The sequence below is a fragment of the Bos javanicus genome, chromosome 9 (assembly GCF_032452875.1).
Source record: "Bos javanicus breed banteng chromosome 9, ARS-OSU_banteng_1.0, whole genome shotgun sequence".
Taxonomy (NCBI): domain Eukaryota; kingdom Metazoa; phylum Chordata; class Mammalia; order Artiodactyla; family Bovidae; genus Bos; species Bos javanicus.
This window is the reverse complement of record NC_083876.1, coordinates 34,282,415-34,293,993: the sequence shown is the minus strand read 5'-3', so window position 1 is coordinate 34,293,993 and position 11,579 is coordinate 34,282,415. Positions and strand designations below refer to the sequence as shown.

The 11,579-nt window shown below is 43.8% G+C and overlaps 1 protein-coding gene across 1 annotated transcript; it reads left to right on the top strand.

Moving 5' to 3' along the window:
- Positions 1-8,143: 8,143 nt before the first annotated feature.
- Positions 8,144-10,802, top strand: CALHM6 (calcium homeostasis modulator family member 6). Its single transcript, XM_061427501.1, has 2 exons — positions 8,144-8,978; positions 10,232-10,802. The coding sequence occupies exons 1-2, from the start codon at positions 8,451-8,453 to the stop codon at positions 10,652-10,654; spliced, it is 951 nt and encodes a 316-aa protein (XP_061283485.1). The 5' UTR covers positions 8,144-8,450; the 3' UTR covers positions 10,655-10,802.
- Positions 10,803-11,579: the final 777 nt, after the last annotated feature.

Below are 11,579 nucleotides of genomic sequence, written 5' to 3'. Positions count from 1 at the left end.
TTGTCTATGGGAAACAGATTAATCTATTTAGTTCACAGTCTGAGGACCAAAGGGGTCACATGAAGACCTGATGTAGAGATTCTGGGTTGTGAACTCCATGTCATGACTGGTTTGGACTTTCAATTTTTTGGGGGGTGGGGGTGGGGAAGAAGGTTAGTGAGTTTCAGCCACCCGCCCGCCTCCTTTCCTCTCCACCCACCTTTCCCGCCTGCCTTGTCTCTGTCCCAACAGTGGGCACAAAGAAGACTCTACAGAGCACAGGTGGAGCTTTGTCTGAATGAGCAGATGGCTCTTTCCTTTCTGTATCCCCCAGGGCCGGACAGACGCCACCCAATCCCATCTTCATCAGGTCTTTTCCTTTTATCCTCCTACTGGTTTCTGACATTTTTCAATTCTCAAATACTCAGTTCTTCATCTTCCATATTCTTTAATCACAGTCAGTGTCTCATTAGGATTTATTACTTTGGGCAATAAGAGGTGAGTTATTAGGATTCCAGGTTCAGGGATCAGCCCTTAATATAAGCTTTGTGTGCAAAGAGAGAAAGAGTGAAAAAGCCTCTTCCCAGAGTTGTTCCTTAGACCTTCTCATTACATTTAGACATTTTATATTAGTATTTTTTAATTGTTGAAATAACATATGCATGTTAAGAAATGAGACACTATATATATCTTTCATTTTTTTCTTTATTTTTACACAAACGGATTGATTGTATGACAAGCAGGGTTTTTGCTTGCCTTTTTCAATTACCATGTCTACTCTGTCTTTTCAACCATATCAGCACATACAGATCTGTCTCAATCATATGAATCTGCTCTGTATTCTATTATATAGATGCCCATAATTTATATAAGTAGTCCTCTACAACTGAACCTCACCTTGATTGTGAATGTTTTAAATATGCAGCATATTCCACATGGTTTATCCTTTTAGGGAAGATCTTTCACAACAGTTTAAGTTCTCCAATGAGTTGTTAAATAATTTTTTGACATTTTGAAATATGACATTTATACTTTGAGAAGCACAAATTTCCCCCTATTGAGTTACTTTAATTTTCTTTATCCTAATCCTTTAATCTTATTTGTTACTCATTATTATTATCTTTGAAAATGCATATCTTTGGTCATATTTCATAAACTAGCAAGCCAAATCTGAGTTCAGGGGAACTGAGCTTGTGGTAAAGCAAAGTATAAATGACCATTGGCAGTGAATTGTATCCCAGGTTAAAATCACCTCTAAAATAGCTATCTGAGTCTATGAGGAAAGGCAGTTGAATGTATGTTTACCAGGATTCCTAATAGTTGAAGGTCTTAAGAACCTTAGAAAGAAAACCAGGACTTTAATAGCTTTTTATGGTATCAGATGATGATGATGATGGTGACAACAAAGACTGGCTACATCTAGGTCCTCAGAATTAAAATAATCATCTACCATAAGAAAAAAAATTGGAGGGATCACAGAATACTTAAAATTTTGTGATAGGTTTAGGAAATTCATGTTAAGAAAAGGGGAAACTATCCATTAAAAGGTATTTGAAATGTCATGGGATTGCTACTTAACAAATGACAGTCCTGTACTAAGGAAGAGATCTGATCTTTCCTTCTTTCTGTTTCATAACTTCCAGAGGAAGAACTTTAATAGACATTCAAAAATCATATAATAACACATCCCAAATTTTCAAATACATTTCTTAACATAAAAAATATATTCCACATGCAGGAATGTATAGTCTAAGAATGTCAGACTTTCTAAATTTACTTGTTATTTTGGTTTTTAAAAATAATTTCATTTATTTATGTATTTTTGGCTGTGTTGGGTCTTTTTTGCTGTGTGGGCTTTTCTCTAGTTGTGGTTCTCACTGCAGTTGTTTCTCTTGTTGCTGACCACAGGCTCTAGGGTGTGAGGGCTTCAGTAGCTGTGGTTCCCAGGCTCTAGGGTGCAGGCTCAGCAGTTGTGGTGCAAGAGCTTAGTTGCTCCGTGGCAAGTGGGATATTCCTGGAACAGGGATCAAACCCATGTCTCCTGCATTGTCAGGTGGATTCTTTACCACTGAGCACCAGGGAAGCCCCTACTTGTCATTTTGGCATCTAAAGTTGTATCTTGCACATTGCAGACCTTAATTTGATCTTACTGTTGTGGGTCTTGTGGCCAGGACTGACAGTTTGCTGGAATCTAGCAGTTGTATTCCAAGCAGGACCATACAATTAATTAAAGTTCTCATGAGCGCCACAGAGAATGTTTGGGATCCAGCTCACTTGAGGATGACTGCAAAGAACTTTCAGATGCACAGTGTGAATGTGCATTTTCTTTCAAGAGTTTCTCTTGCTTTCTTTTCTGAGAAATGTTTTGTGGTCTCTGAAACCCATTTCTGACACTGGTAATGATAGTGCTGAGAAAAAAGTACTACAGTTAACAAAACAGAACAAAATTCATAACCATTGGTTTTTCACTGTGTTTAACATGAGAATCTCTCACTCATTTTCTTAAAAGTTAAATTGGTACTAAATTATAGATTTTCAAAATTATAAAGGTCTTTCATGGCTTCCCAAGTGGCTCAGTGGTAAAGAATCCTCCTGCCAATGAAGGAGACTCAGGAGATGGGGGTTTGATCCCTGGATTGGGAAGATCCCTTGGAGGAGGAAATGGCAACCCACTCCAATATTCTTGCCTGAGAAATCCCACGGACAGAGGAGCCTGGCAGGCTACAGTCTACAGGGTCACAAAGAGTTGGACACAACTGAGCACACACACAACAACAACAAAGATCTTTCAGATATTAGTCAGTGTAGTCTTAGAGAAAATTCTTGCATCTTCTTGACTTACTATTTACTTGCACTAAGGGCTGAACTTCTAAGCAATGTCCTCTCAGAATAGAGCTGGGGATAAAGGGCTGGACAATCTTCAATAGACCCAGAACTGGAACTAGGCACTGTTGCAGAGGTGGTGGGGTGCATGTCTGGGTCCTAGACTCAAATGCAGTGGCTGGGAGGAAATTCAGGCTGGCAGGCAGTAGCTGGACTCTAATAGTTATGAAAGTGCAAGTTGCTCATCGTGTCTGACTGTTTGCAACCCCATGGACTATACAATCCATGGAATTCTCTAGACCAGAATACTGGAGTGGGTGGCCTTTCCCCTCTCCAGGGGATATTCCCAACCCAGGGTTCGAACCCAGGTCACCCACATTGTAGGAGGATTCTATACCAGCTGAGCCATAAGGGAAGCCCAAGAATACTGGAGTGGGTAGCCTATCCTTTCTCCCACAGATCTTCCCGACCTAGGAATAGAACCCAGGTCTCTTACATGGCAGGCAGATTCTTTGCCAACTGAGCTAATAGTTATGGAAACTTGTAATAAGTACAGAATGATCGTCTTACCTGGGAGATCTGTGATTGAGGGAGCACAGTGGTGGCAACCCCAGGAGGTGGGGTCTGGAGACACAAGCTGACAGGATAATGGGTGAGGATGCAGGTCAGTCGGTACATTTCAGGGCAGGATTGTAAACTGCATACTCTGGTCTACAAAGCCCCTGAATGACCTTCCACCTGCAGCTCTGCCTTCCTTCTCACCCTCCGTGCCCTCATCACTCTGACTGTCTTTCTAACCACAGAATACTAAGCTCCTTTACACACAGAGCCTTTGGCATTCCCATTTCTGCTTAAATGTCCTCTCCCCATAGAGGCTTTCTTAGGACACTCTGCAGCACATGAGTCCATTTTAATTACCTGCATCACTTGAGGACTTTCACCCTAATTATCTATATCCTCTCCACTAGAACACAAGCTCAGCGAAAGCAGGGTTTCTGTTCGTCTTGTTCCTTGTTTTGTACAATAATACCAGGTATGCTAGTACCTGTAAAAGCATACTGGGTGCTTATTAAATATTGAAATGAGTGATTGCATCAGCAAATGAGCTAATTAATACATTGGGAATGAATTACTCGACTTGAAATAGGGGACTGACAAGATAAAAGTTTCTGTAACTAAAAATATTTGAAACCAAATCCTTGACAGGAACTGGTAAGAAGAGGAAGGCTGTCTCCAGATGCAAAAGTCTTAGTAAATGAAGGGAATGAAAACAGACAGCAGAACTAGGTGATGGGAGAGGTCATGCTAAATAGCTTGAGTCTTGATGGAGAATAAGACTTCTAATAAGAATATTAGACATGGTGGAAAAACCCAGGTTTGGATGTTCCAAATAGGAAAAGGAGTATGTCAAGGCTGTATGTTGTCACCCTGCTTATTTAACTTACATGCAGAGTACATCATGAGAAACGCTGGACTGGAAGAAGCACAAGCTGGAATCAAGATTTCCGGGAGAAATATCAATAACCTCAGATATGCAGATGACACCACCCTTATGGCAGAAAGTCAAGAAGAATAAAAAAGCCTCTTGATGAAAGTGAAAGTGGAGAGTGAAAAAGCTGGCTTAAAGCTCAACATTCAGAAAACGAAGATCATGGTATCCGGTCCCATCACTTCATGGGAAATAGATGGAGAAACAGTGGAAACAGTGTCAGACTTTATTTTTGGGGGCTCCAAAATCACTGCAGATGGTGACTGCAGCCATGAAATTAAAAGACGCTTACTCCTTGGATACATCACAGCAGGATCCTCTATGACCCACCTCCCAGAATATTGGAAATAAAAGCAAAAATAAACAAATGGGACCTAATTAAACTTAAAAGCTTCTGCACAACAAAGGAAACTATTAGCAAGGTGAAAAGGCAGCCTTCAGAATGGGAGAAAATAATAGCAAATGAAGCAACGGACAAACAACTAATCTCAAAAATATACAAGCAACTCCTACAGCTCAACTCCAGAAAAATTAATGACCCAATCAAAAAATGGGCCAAAGAACTAAATAGACATTTCTCCAAAGAAGACATACAGATGGCTAACAAACACACGAAAAGATGCTGAACATCACTCATTATCAGAGAAATGCAAATCAAAACCACTATGAGGTACCATTTCACACCAGTCAGAATGGCTGCAATCCATAGGTCTACAAGCAATAAATGCTGGAGAGGGTGTGGAGAAAAGGGAACCCTCTTACACTGTTGGTGGGAATCAAACTAGTACAGCCACTATGGAGAACAGTGTGGAGATTCCTTAAAAAACTGGAAATAGAACTGCCTTATGATCCAGCAGTCCCACTGCTGGGCATACACACTGAGGAAACCAGAAGGGAAAGAGACATGTGTACCCCAATGTTCATCGCAGCACTGTTTATAATAGCCAGGACATGGAAGCAACCTAGATGCCCATCAGCAGATGAATGGACAAGAAGGCTGTGGTACATATACACAATGGAGTATTACTCAGCCATTAAAAAGAATACATTTGAATCAGTTCTAATGAGATGGATGAAACTGGAACCTATTATACAGAGTGAAGTAAGCCAGAAAGAAAAACACCAATACAGTATACTAACGCATATATATGGAATTTAGAAAGATGGTAACAATAACCCTATGTACGAGACAGCAAAAGAGACACCGATGTATAGATCAATCTTATGGACTCTGTGGGAGAGGGAGAGGGTGGGGAGATTTGGGAGAATAGCATTGAAATGTGTATAATACCATGTATGAAACGAGTCGCCAGTCCAGGTTCGATGCACGATACTGGATGCTTGGGGCTGGTGCACTGGGACGACCCAGAGGGAGGGTATGGGGAGGGAGGAGGGAGGAGGGTTCAGGATGGGGAATGCGGGTATACCTGTGGCGGATTCATTTCGATATTTGGCAAAACTAATACAATATTGTAAAGTTTAAAAATAAAATAAATAAAATAAAAGCACTGAGATGTAAAAAAAATAAATAAAATTTATAAATAAATAAATAAAAGTCGCTTACTCCTTGGAAGGAAAGTTATGACCAGCCTAGATAGCATATTCAAAAGCAGAGACATTACGTTGCCAACAAAGGTCCATCTAGTCAAGGCTATGGTTTTTCCAGTGGTCATGTATGGATGTGAGAGTTGGACTGTGAAGAAGGCTGAGCACGGAAGAACTGATGCTTTTGAACTGTGGTGTTGGAGAAGACTCTTGAGAGTCCCTTGGACTGCAAGGAGATCCAACCAGTCCATTCTGAAGGAGATCAGCCCTGGGATTTCTTTGGAAGGAATGATACTAAAGCTGAAACTCCAGTACTTTGGCCACCTCATGTGAAGAGTTGACTCATTGGAAAAGACTCTGATGCTGGGAGGCTTTGGGGGCAGGAGGAGAAGGGGACGACAGAGGATGAGATGGCTGGATGGTATCACTGACTCAATGGACGTGAGTCTGAGTGAACTCCGGGAGTTGGTGATGGACAGGGAGGCCTGGCGTACTGCAATTCATGGGGTCGCAAAGAGTCCGACATGACTGAGCGACTGAACTGAACTGAACTGAATGGGAGAAAGCCAGCCCTCCCTCTTGTTTTGAGAAGTGGGAAAATAAATATATCTCATTCAAGAGAATGGGAAGGTATATTTTAGCTCTGTTACTATTAAGAGGGATATGGATAAAGCCATCTACACAAAAGTGTTGACAGAGTGGTATTTGTTCATGACAGTATGTGAAAATCGTGGAAGGGGAGACAACATCTCAGAGGAGTGTGCTGGCGGTGAAGACTCCATCAGTAAGAGGAGTGTTGAGTAACCCAAAGGATAAGGGAAGGAAGCTTTTCTGCAGATGTGGGATTACAGAGATGACAGTCATAGCAGAAGTGATTTGCTGCAAACATGCAACTTAGATGCAAGTTTACACAGAACCTGAAAGTACCTGGTCTAACCTCAGAGAAGAGGCCCCATCTGCCCGGCATGACACAAAGGACATTTATCTGGGGACAGCTTCTTAACACTCAAACAGAGAGAATAGTTGTTCATCACAGTGCTGGGGAATGGTGGTTTTGTGCCAGGCACTGGTGGTGGGAGATAGCTAAAAAGGCAAGTTGGACTAAGAATAGGGTGTTTCCTGCCTTCTCTGCAACAATTCACTCGGCTCTGTAGGCTACTTATTCTTCCCAGAAAAAATAAGGCAAACCTAGTGGATAGGCTTGAGCAGCAAGCAGTTCACCTGCCCACCCAGACTCTGTATCAATGCACCTCCCCCTCCTTGAGGTGAAATGGACAACTGAGGGCACAGCGATTTTCTGAAGGTAGTCACTGAATACAATTCTTGGTCTAAAATGGAGCATTCATTTGGATTCTTAAATACTACACAGCTATTTGTTGTCTCTTCCTAAAGTTGCAATGCAAAAGGTAATCTCTCACACCGGACATCCATTAATAGGCACATCCTGCATATCAAAGCACTTTATGGATGCTACTCACTTGTCTCAACAATCTCACTGTCTGCACTATATTCTGTTTTTACGAATGAGGATGGTGAATCTTAGAGAAGATAATGTATTAAACACACACTCACACACACAAAATGCACCTGACTTCAAAACCCATGTTCTTTCGAGTACACCTCACCTCACTCTAGAGCCACATAGAGTAAGGCTCAGTTTCACAGAAGTGGTTTTAGCTTGTCAGAGGAATGCTGCTCTGAGCAAACTGAAAGTGGAGGAAACAACACGTTAGTTAGAGGTAGTTGTCGTTTGAAGTGTTTTTGGTTCAACTAGTGTTTTTTGAACAGCCAGTACCCCGCTCCTCTGCTGATCAATTTGGTGGCCCCTGGGTAAGGATTTGATACACTTCTATGTACTGCCAGTGTTAGGACGTACCTGAGTGGGGAGAAAAAGAGGTAGAAGTCAATACAGTATATTCAGGCTACTGTCCTGTAGGAGATCAGGTTGAGGAGAGAAAAGTGGCAGTTCTGTTCAGAAGGGAGACAGGAAGGGGGCAGAATATCATGGATATACTGGAATTTGAGCGGGGCTTTGTTGCAATTCAGTTTATATAAGAGAAACTGGAAATTTGCCCTTGAATAATGTTTCCTGTAAATCATCGAGGTTTGTGGGGGTTTGTTGTTGCTGGTAACTGCTGGGTCTGATTGGGAGTTGGTTTAGGAGCCAGGGTGGCTGCAATAGAGGAAAAGCTGGTGTTTCCCCCAGTTAACTCAAGTAAAAAGTATTCTTTCCATAAAGGGATCGTTAAGGGAAAGGAAAGTCCCTGGTTCCTTGTCAGTGTGGAGGAAACAAAAGCTACAGTGGAACAGGCCCTATCTTCCCTCAGTCAGAGTTCCTCAATTGAGGGATAAAGGTCACCAATGCTCCTGCTTCTGGAAAGGGGTGGGCATGGGGAGGTCGGCGGCCTGTGTGCTTGGATCTGCCACAATTAGTTGGGTTGAAATAAGAAAGCGAAAGCTCAAGACACCCTGAGAAACCCTCTTCCCTTTTTTGGAAGGTGCTACTTGGCGGGGCACGGGCAAACGCCAGAACTCCCAAATCATTTCAGGAGCTGGGCGGCGAAGAGGCAGAAGCAGCCGAGCCTTGTCCACGGCTCCCTAGGGTAGGAGACCCATGGAGAAGTTTCGGGAGGTGTTGAATTTGCACCTCAAACACCGTAACGCTCTGGGCTACTGCCTGGTGAGCCTGCTGACGGCGGGCGGGGAGCGCATCTTCTCCACCACGGTGTTCCAGTGCCCGTGCAGCGTCGCCTGGAACCTGCCCTACGGCCTGGTCTTCCTGCTGGTGCCGGCGCTGGCGCTCTTCCTCCTGGGCTACGTGCTGAGCGCGCGCACCTGGCGCCTGCTGACCGGCTGCTGCGCGCGGAGCTGCGGCTCGGGGCTGCGCGGGGCCCTGGTGTGCGCGCAGATCAGCGCCACCGCCGCGGTGGCGCCGCTCACCTGGGTGGCCGTGGCGCTGCTCGGGGGCGCCTTTTATGAGTGCGCCGCCAGCGGGAGCGAGGTCCTGGCGCGGTACCTGTGCGTGGGCCGCGACCCGCGCTGCGCCGCCCAGCTGCCGCTGGTGCCCTGCCAGCAGGCCCAGGCGCCCGACGTGAAGCAGCTGCAGAAGGAGCTGCAGAAGGAGCTCACGGCGCACTCGCAGGTCGGGCGCCCGCGCAGAATGCGGTGCGGGGGTCGGAGAGGGACTGGCTTCTGCGGGGCAGACGGGAGGTAGAAATGCGTCCCCTTTCTCCTGACACCGAAGGCAAGCTAACTAGAATGGCTGTTGGCTTCAAATGAGCTGATAGGCAAATCTGTCATCTATCTTCCCAGGGCTTCCCAGGTGGCGCTAGTGGTAAAGTGCCAATGCAGGAGACCCAAGAGATGAGGGTTCCATCCCTGGAGAAGGAAATGGCAACCTTCTCTTGTATTCTTACCTGGAAAATCCCATGGACAGAGGAACCTGGCGGGTTACAGTCCATAAGGTCGCAAAGAGTCAGACACGACTGAAATGACTTACCACAGCACATCATCTATCTTTTTTTTTCTTTCTCTCTCTCTCCCTACCCCTTCCCTCCCTCCTTCCGTCTCTTCCCCTCTCTTTCTTTCATCTCGGTGCTATTTCTTTTTTTCCCTTTAATTGGAGTATAGTTGACTTAAATTAGTTTCAGTCTTACATATGCATGTGTCTTCAGAGTCTCTTCCCTTATGAAAGTGAAAACGAAGTGGTTCAGTCGTGTCCGACTCTTTGAGACCTAGTGGACTGTAGCCTACCAGGCTCCTCTGTCCATGGAATTTTCCAGGCAAGAGTACTGGAGTGGGTAGCCATTTCTCCCGTGTCTCCCACATTGTGGGCAGACACTTTACCATCTGAGCCCCCTGGGAAGCCCATTATAGGTTTTTGTAAAAAATTGAGTATTACTAATGAAAGGAGGAAGGCACTCAGGCACTCTGTTGTGTCAGGGATCTGCTCTGTGCCCCACACCCGACACCTTGCTGGGTCCTTGATCTCTGTTATTATTCTCTTTTGTCTTAACAGTGGGTACACTGAGTCCAGGTCTGCCTGACTTTAAAGCCATCACCCCACACTGCTTCTGGGCTGGTAAAGCTCAGAAGTTCTTGGAAATGAATACTTGTTTCACTGGATTTTCTGAAATTCCACATTTTGAGTTCCAGGGATTCCACATATAAGCTCCTCCGTGGATCCTTAACATGCTTTGGAAAATGACTGTCTTGTCAAGCAAGCAATTCTACTGAGGGGTGGGGGGAGGGGTTACTGCCACTTCTTTCTCTTAAGGGAATAAGACCTAACTGTTGCTTGTTCATCATCTTAACTCCGAGTAGTTCAAATTTTACCTGTTGATTAAAAAAAATTTTTTAAGTGACTAAATCACTGTTTTGTTGTGTTTACCTAAGGTGTTAGGCTGGGTCCTGATAGCAGTTGTTATCATCCTCCTCCTGATTTGTACATCAATCACTCGATGCCTGTCTCCAGTTAGTTACCTGCAGCTGAAATTTTGGAAAATCTATTTGCAACAGGAGCAACAGATTCTTAAAAGTCAAGCCACAGAACATGCAATGCAACTGGCGAAAGAAAATATCAAATGTTTCTTTGAGTGCTCACATCCACAGGAATACAACACTCCAAGCATTAAAGACTGGCAGCAGATTTCATCACTATATACTTTCAATCCAAAGGAGCAGTACTACAGCACTTTGCACAAATACGTGAACAAAAAACAGAAGAATCAAAGTAGCACATCTTCTGAAGAAGATGCAATGGTTCCTGTTCTTGGCTTTGTAGATTCATCTGATATGAACAGCACTACAGACTTATGACCTTGTTAATGAATGAGAAAAGAAAGCTCTTCTGAATTATTGATTCCTTTAAAAAAAATAAATGTGGGTATTGTTTATGACTCCTCTGTTTGGTCTTCCAAGTTATGGAAACATAGAATATTAAATAAAATAGAAATTTAGAATTTTATCTTTTTATTATTTTATTTAAAAAGTAAGCAAGGTTAAATGGTTCACTCAGTGTGACAGTTCAGTTCAGATCAGTCTCTCAGTCGTGTCCGACTCTTTGCAACCCCATGAACCACAGCATGCCAGACCTCCCTGTCCATCACCAACTCCGAGAGGTTACCCAGACTCATGTCTATTGAGTTGGTGATGCCATCCAACCATCTCATCTTCTGTTGTCCCCTTCTCCTCTTGCCCTCAGTCTTTCCCAGCATCAGGGTCTTTTCGAATGAGTCAGCTCTTTGCATCAGCTGGCCAAAGTACTGGAGTTTCAGCTTCAGCATCAGTCCTTCCAGATCACTCAGGACTGATCTTCTTTAGGATGGACTGGTTGGATCTCCTTGCAGTCCAAGGGACTCTCAAGAGTGTTCTCCAACACCACAGTTCAAAAGCATCAATTCTTCGGCGCTCAGCTCACTTTACCCAACTCACATCCATACATGACTACTGGAAAAACCATAGCCTTGACTAGACGGACCTTTGTTGACAAAGTAATGTCTCTGTTTTTTAATATGCTATCTAGGTTGGTCATAACTTTCCTTCCAAAGAGTAAGCGTCTTTTAATTTCATAGCTGCAGTCACCATCTGCAGTGATTTTGGAGCCCCCCAAAATAAAGTCAGCCACTGTTTCCCCATCTATTTGCCATGAAGTGATGGGACTGGATGCCATGATCTTAGTTTTCTGAATGTTGAACTTTAAGCCAACGTTTTCACTCTCCTCTTTTACTTTCATCAAGAGACC

What these genes read in the sequence shown, in the direction of transcription:
- CALHM6 (XM_061427501.1), top strand. Translation starts at nt 8,451, where the DNA reads ATGGAGAAGTTTCGGGAGGTGTTGAATTTGCACCTCAAACACCGTAAC. An exon ending in AGCTCACGGCGCACTCGCAG is followed by an intron (nt 8,979 to 10,231) that starts GTCGGGCGCCCG and finishes TGTTTACCTAAG; the next exon opens with GTGTTAGGCTGGGTCCTGAT.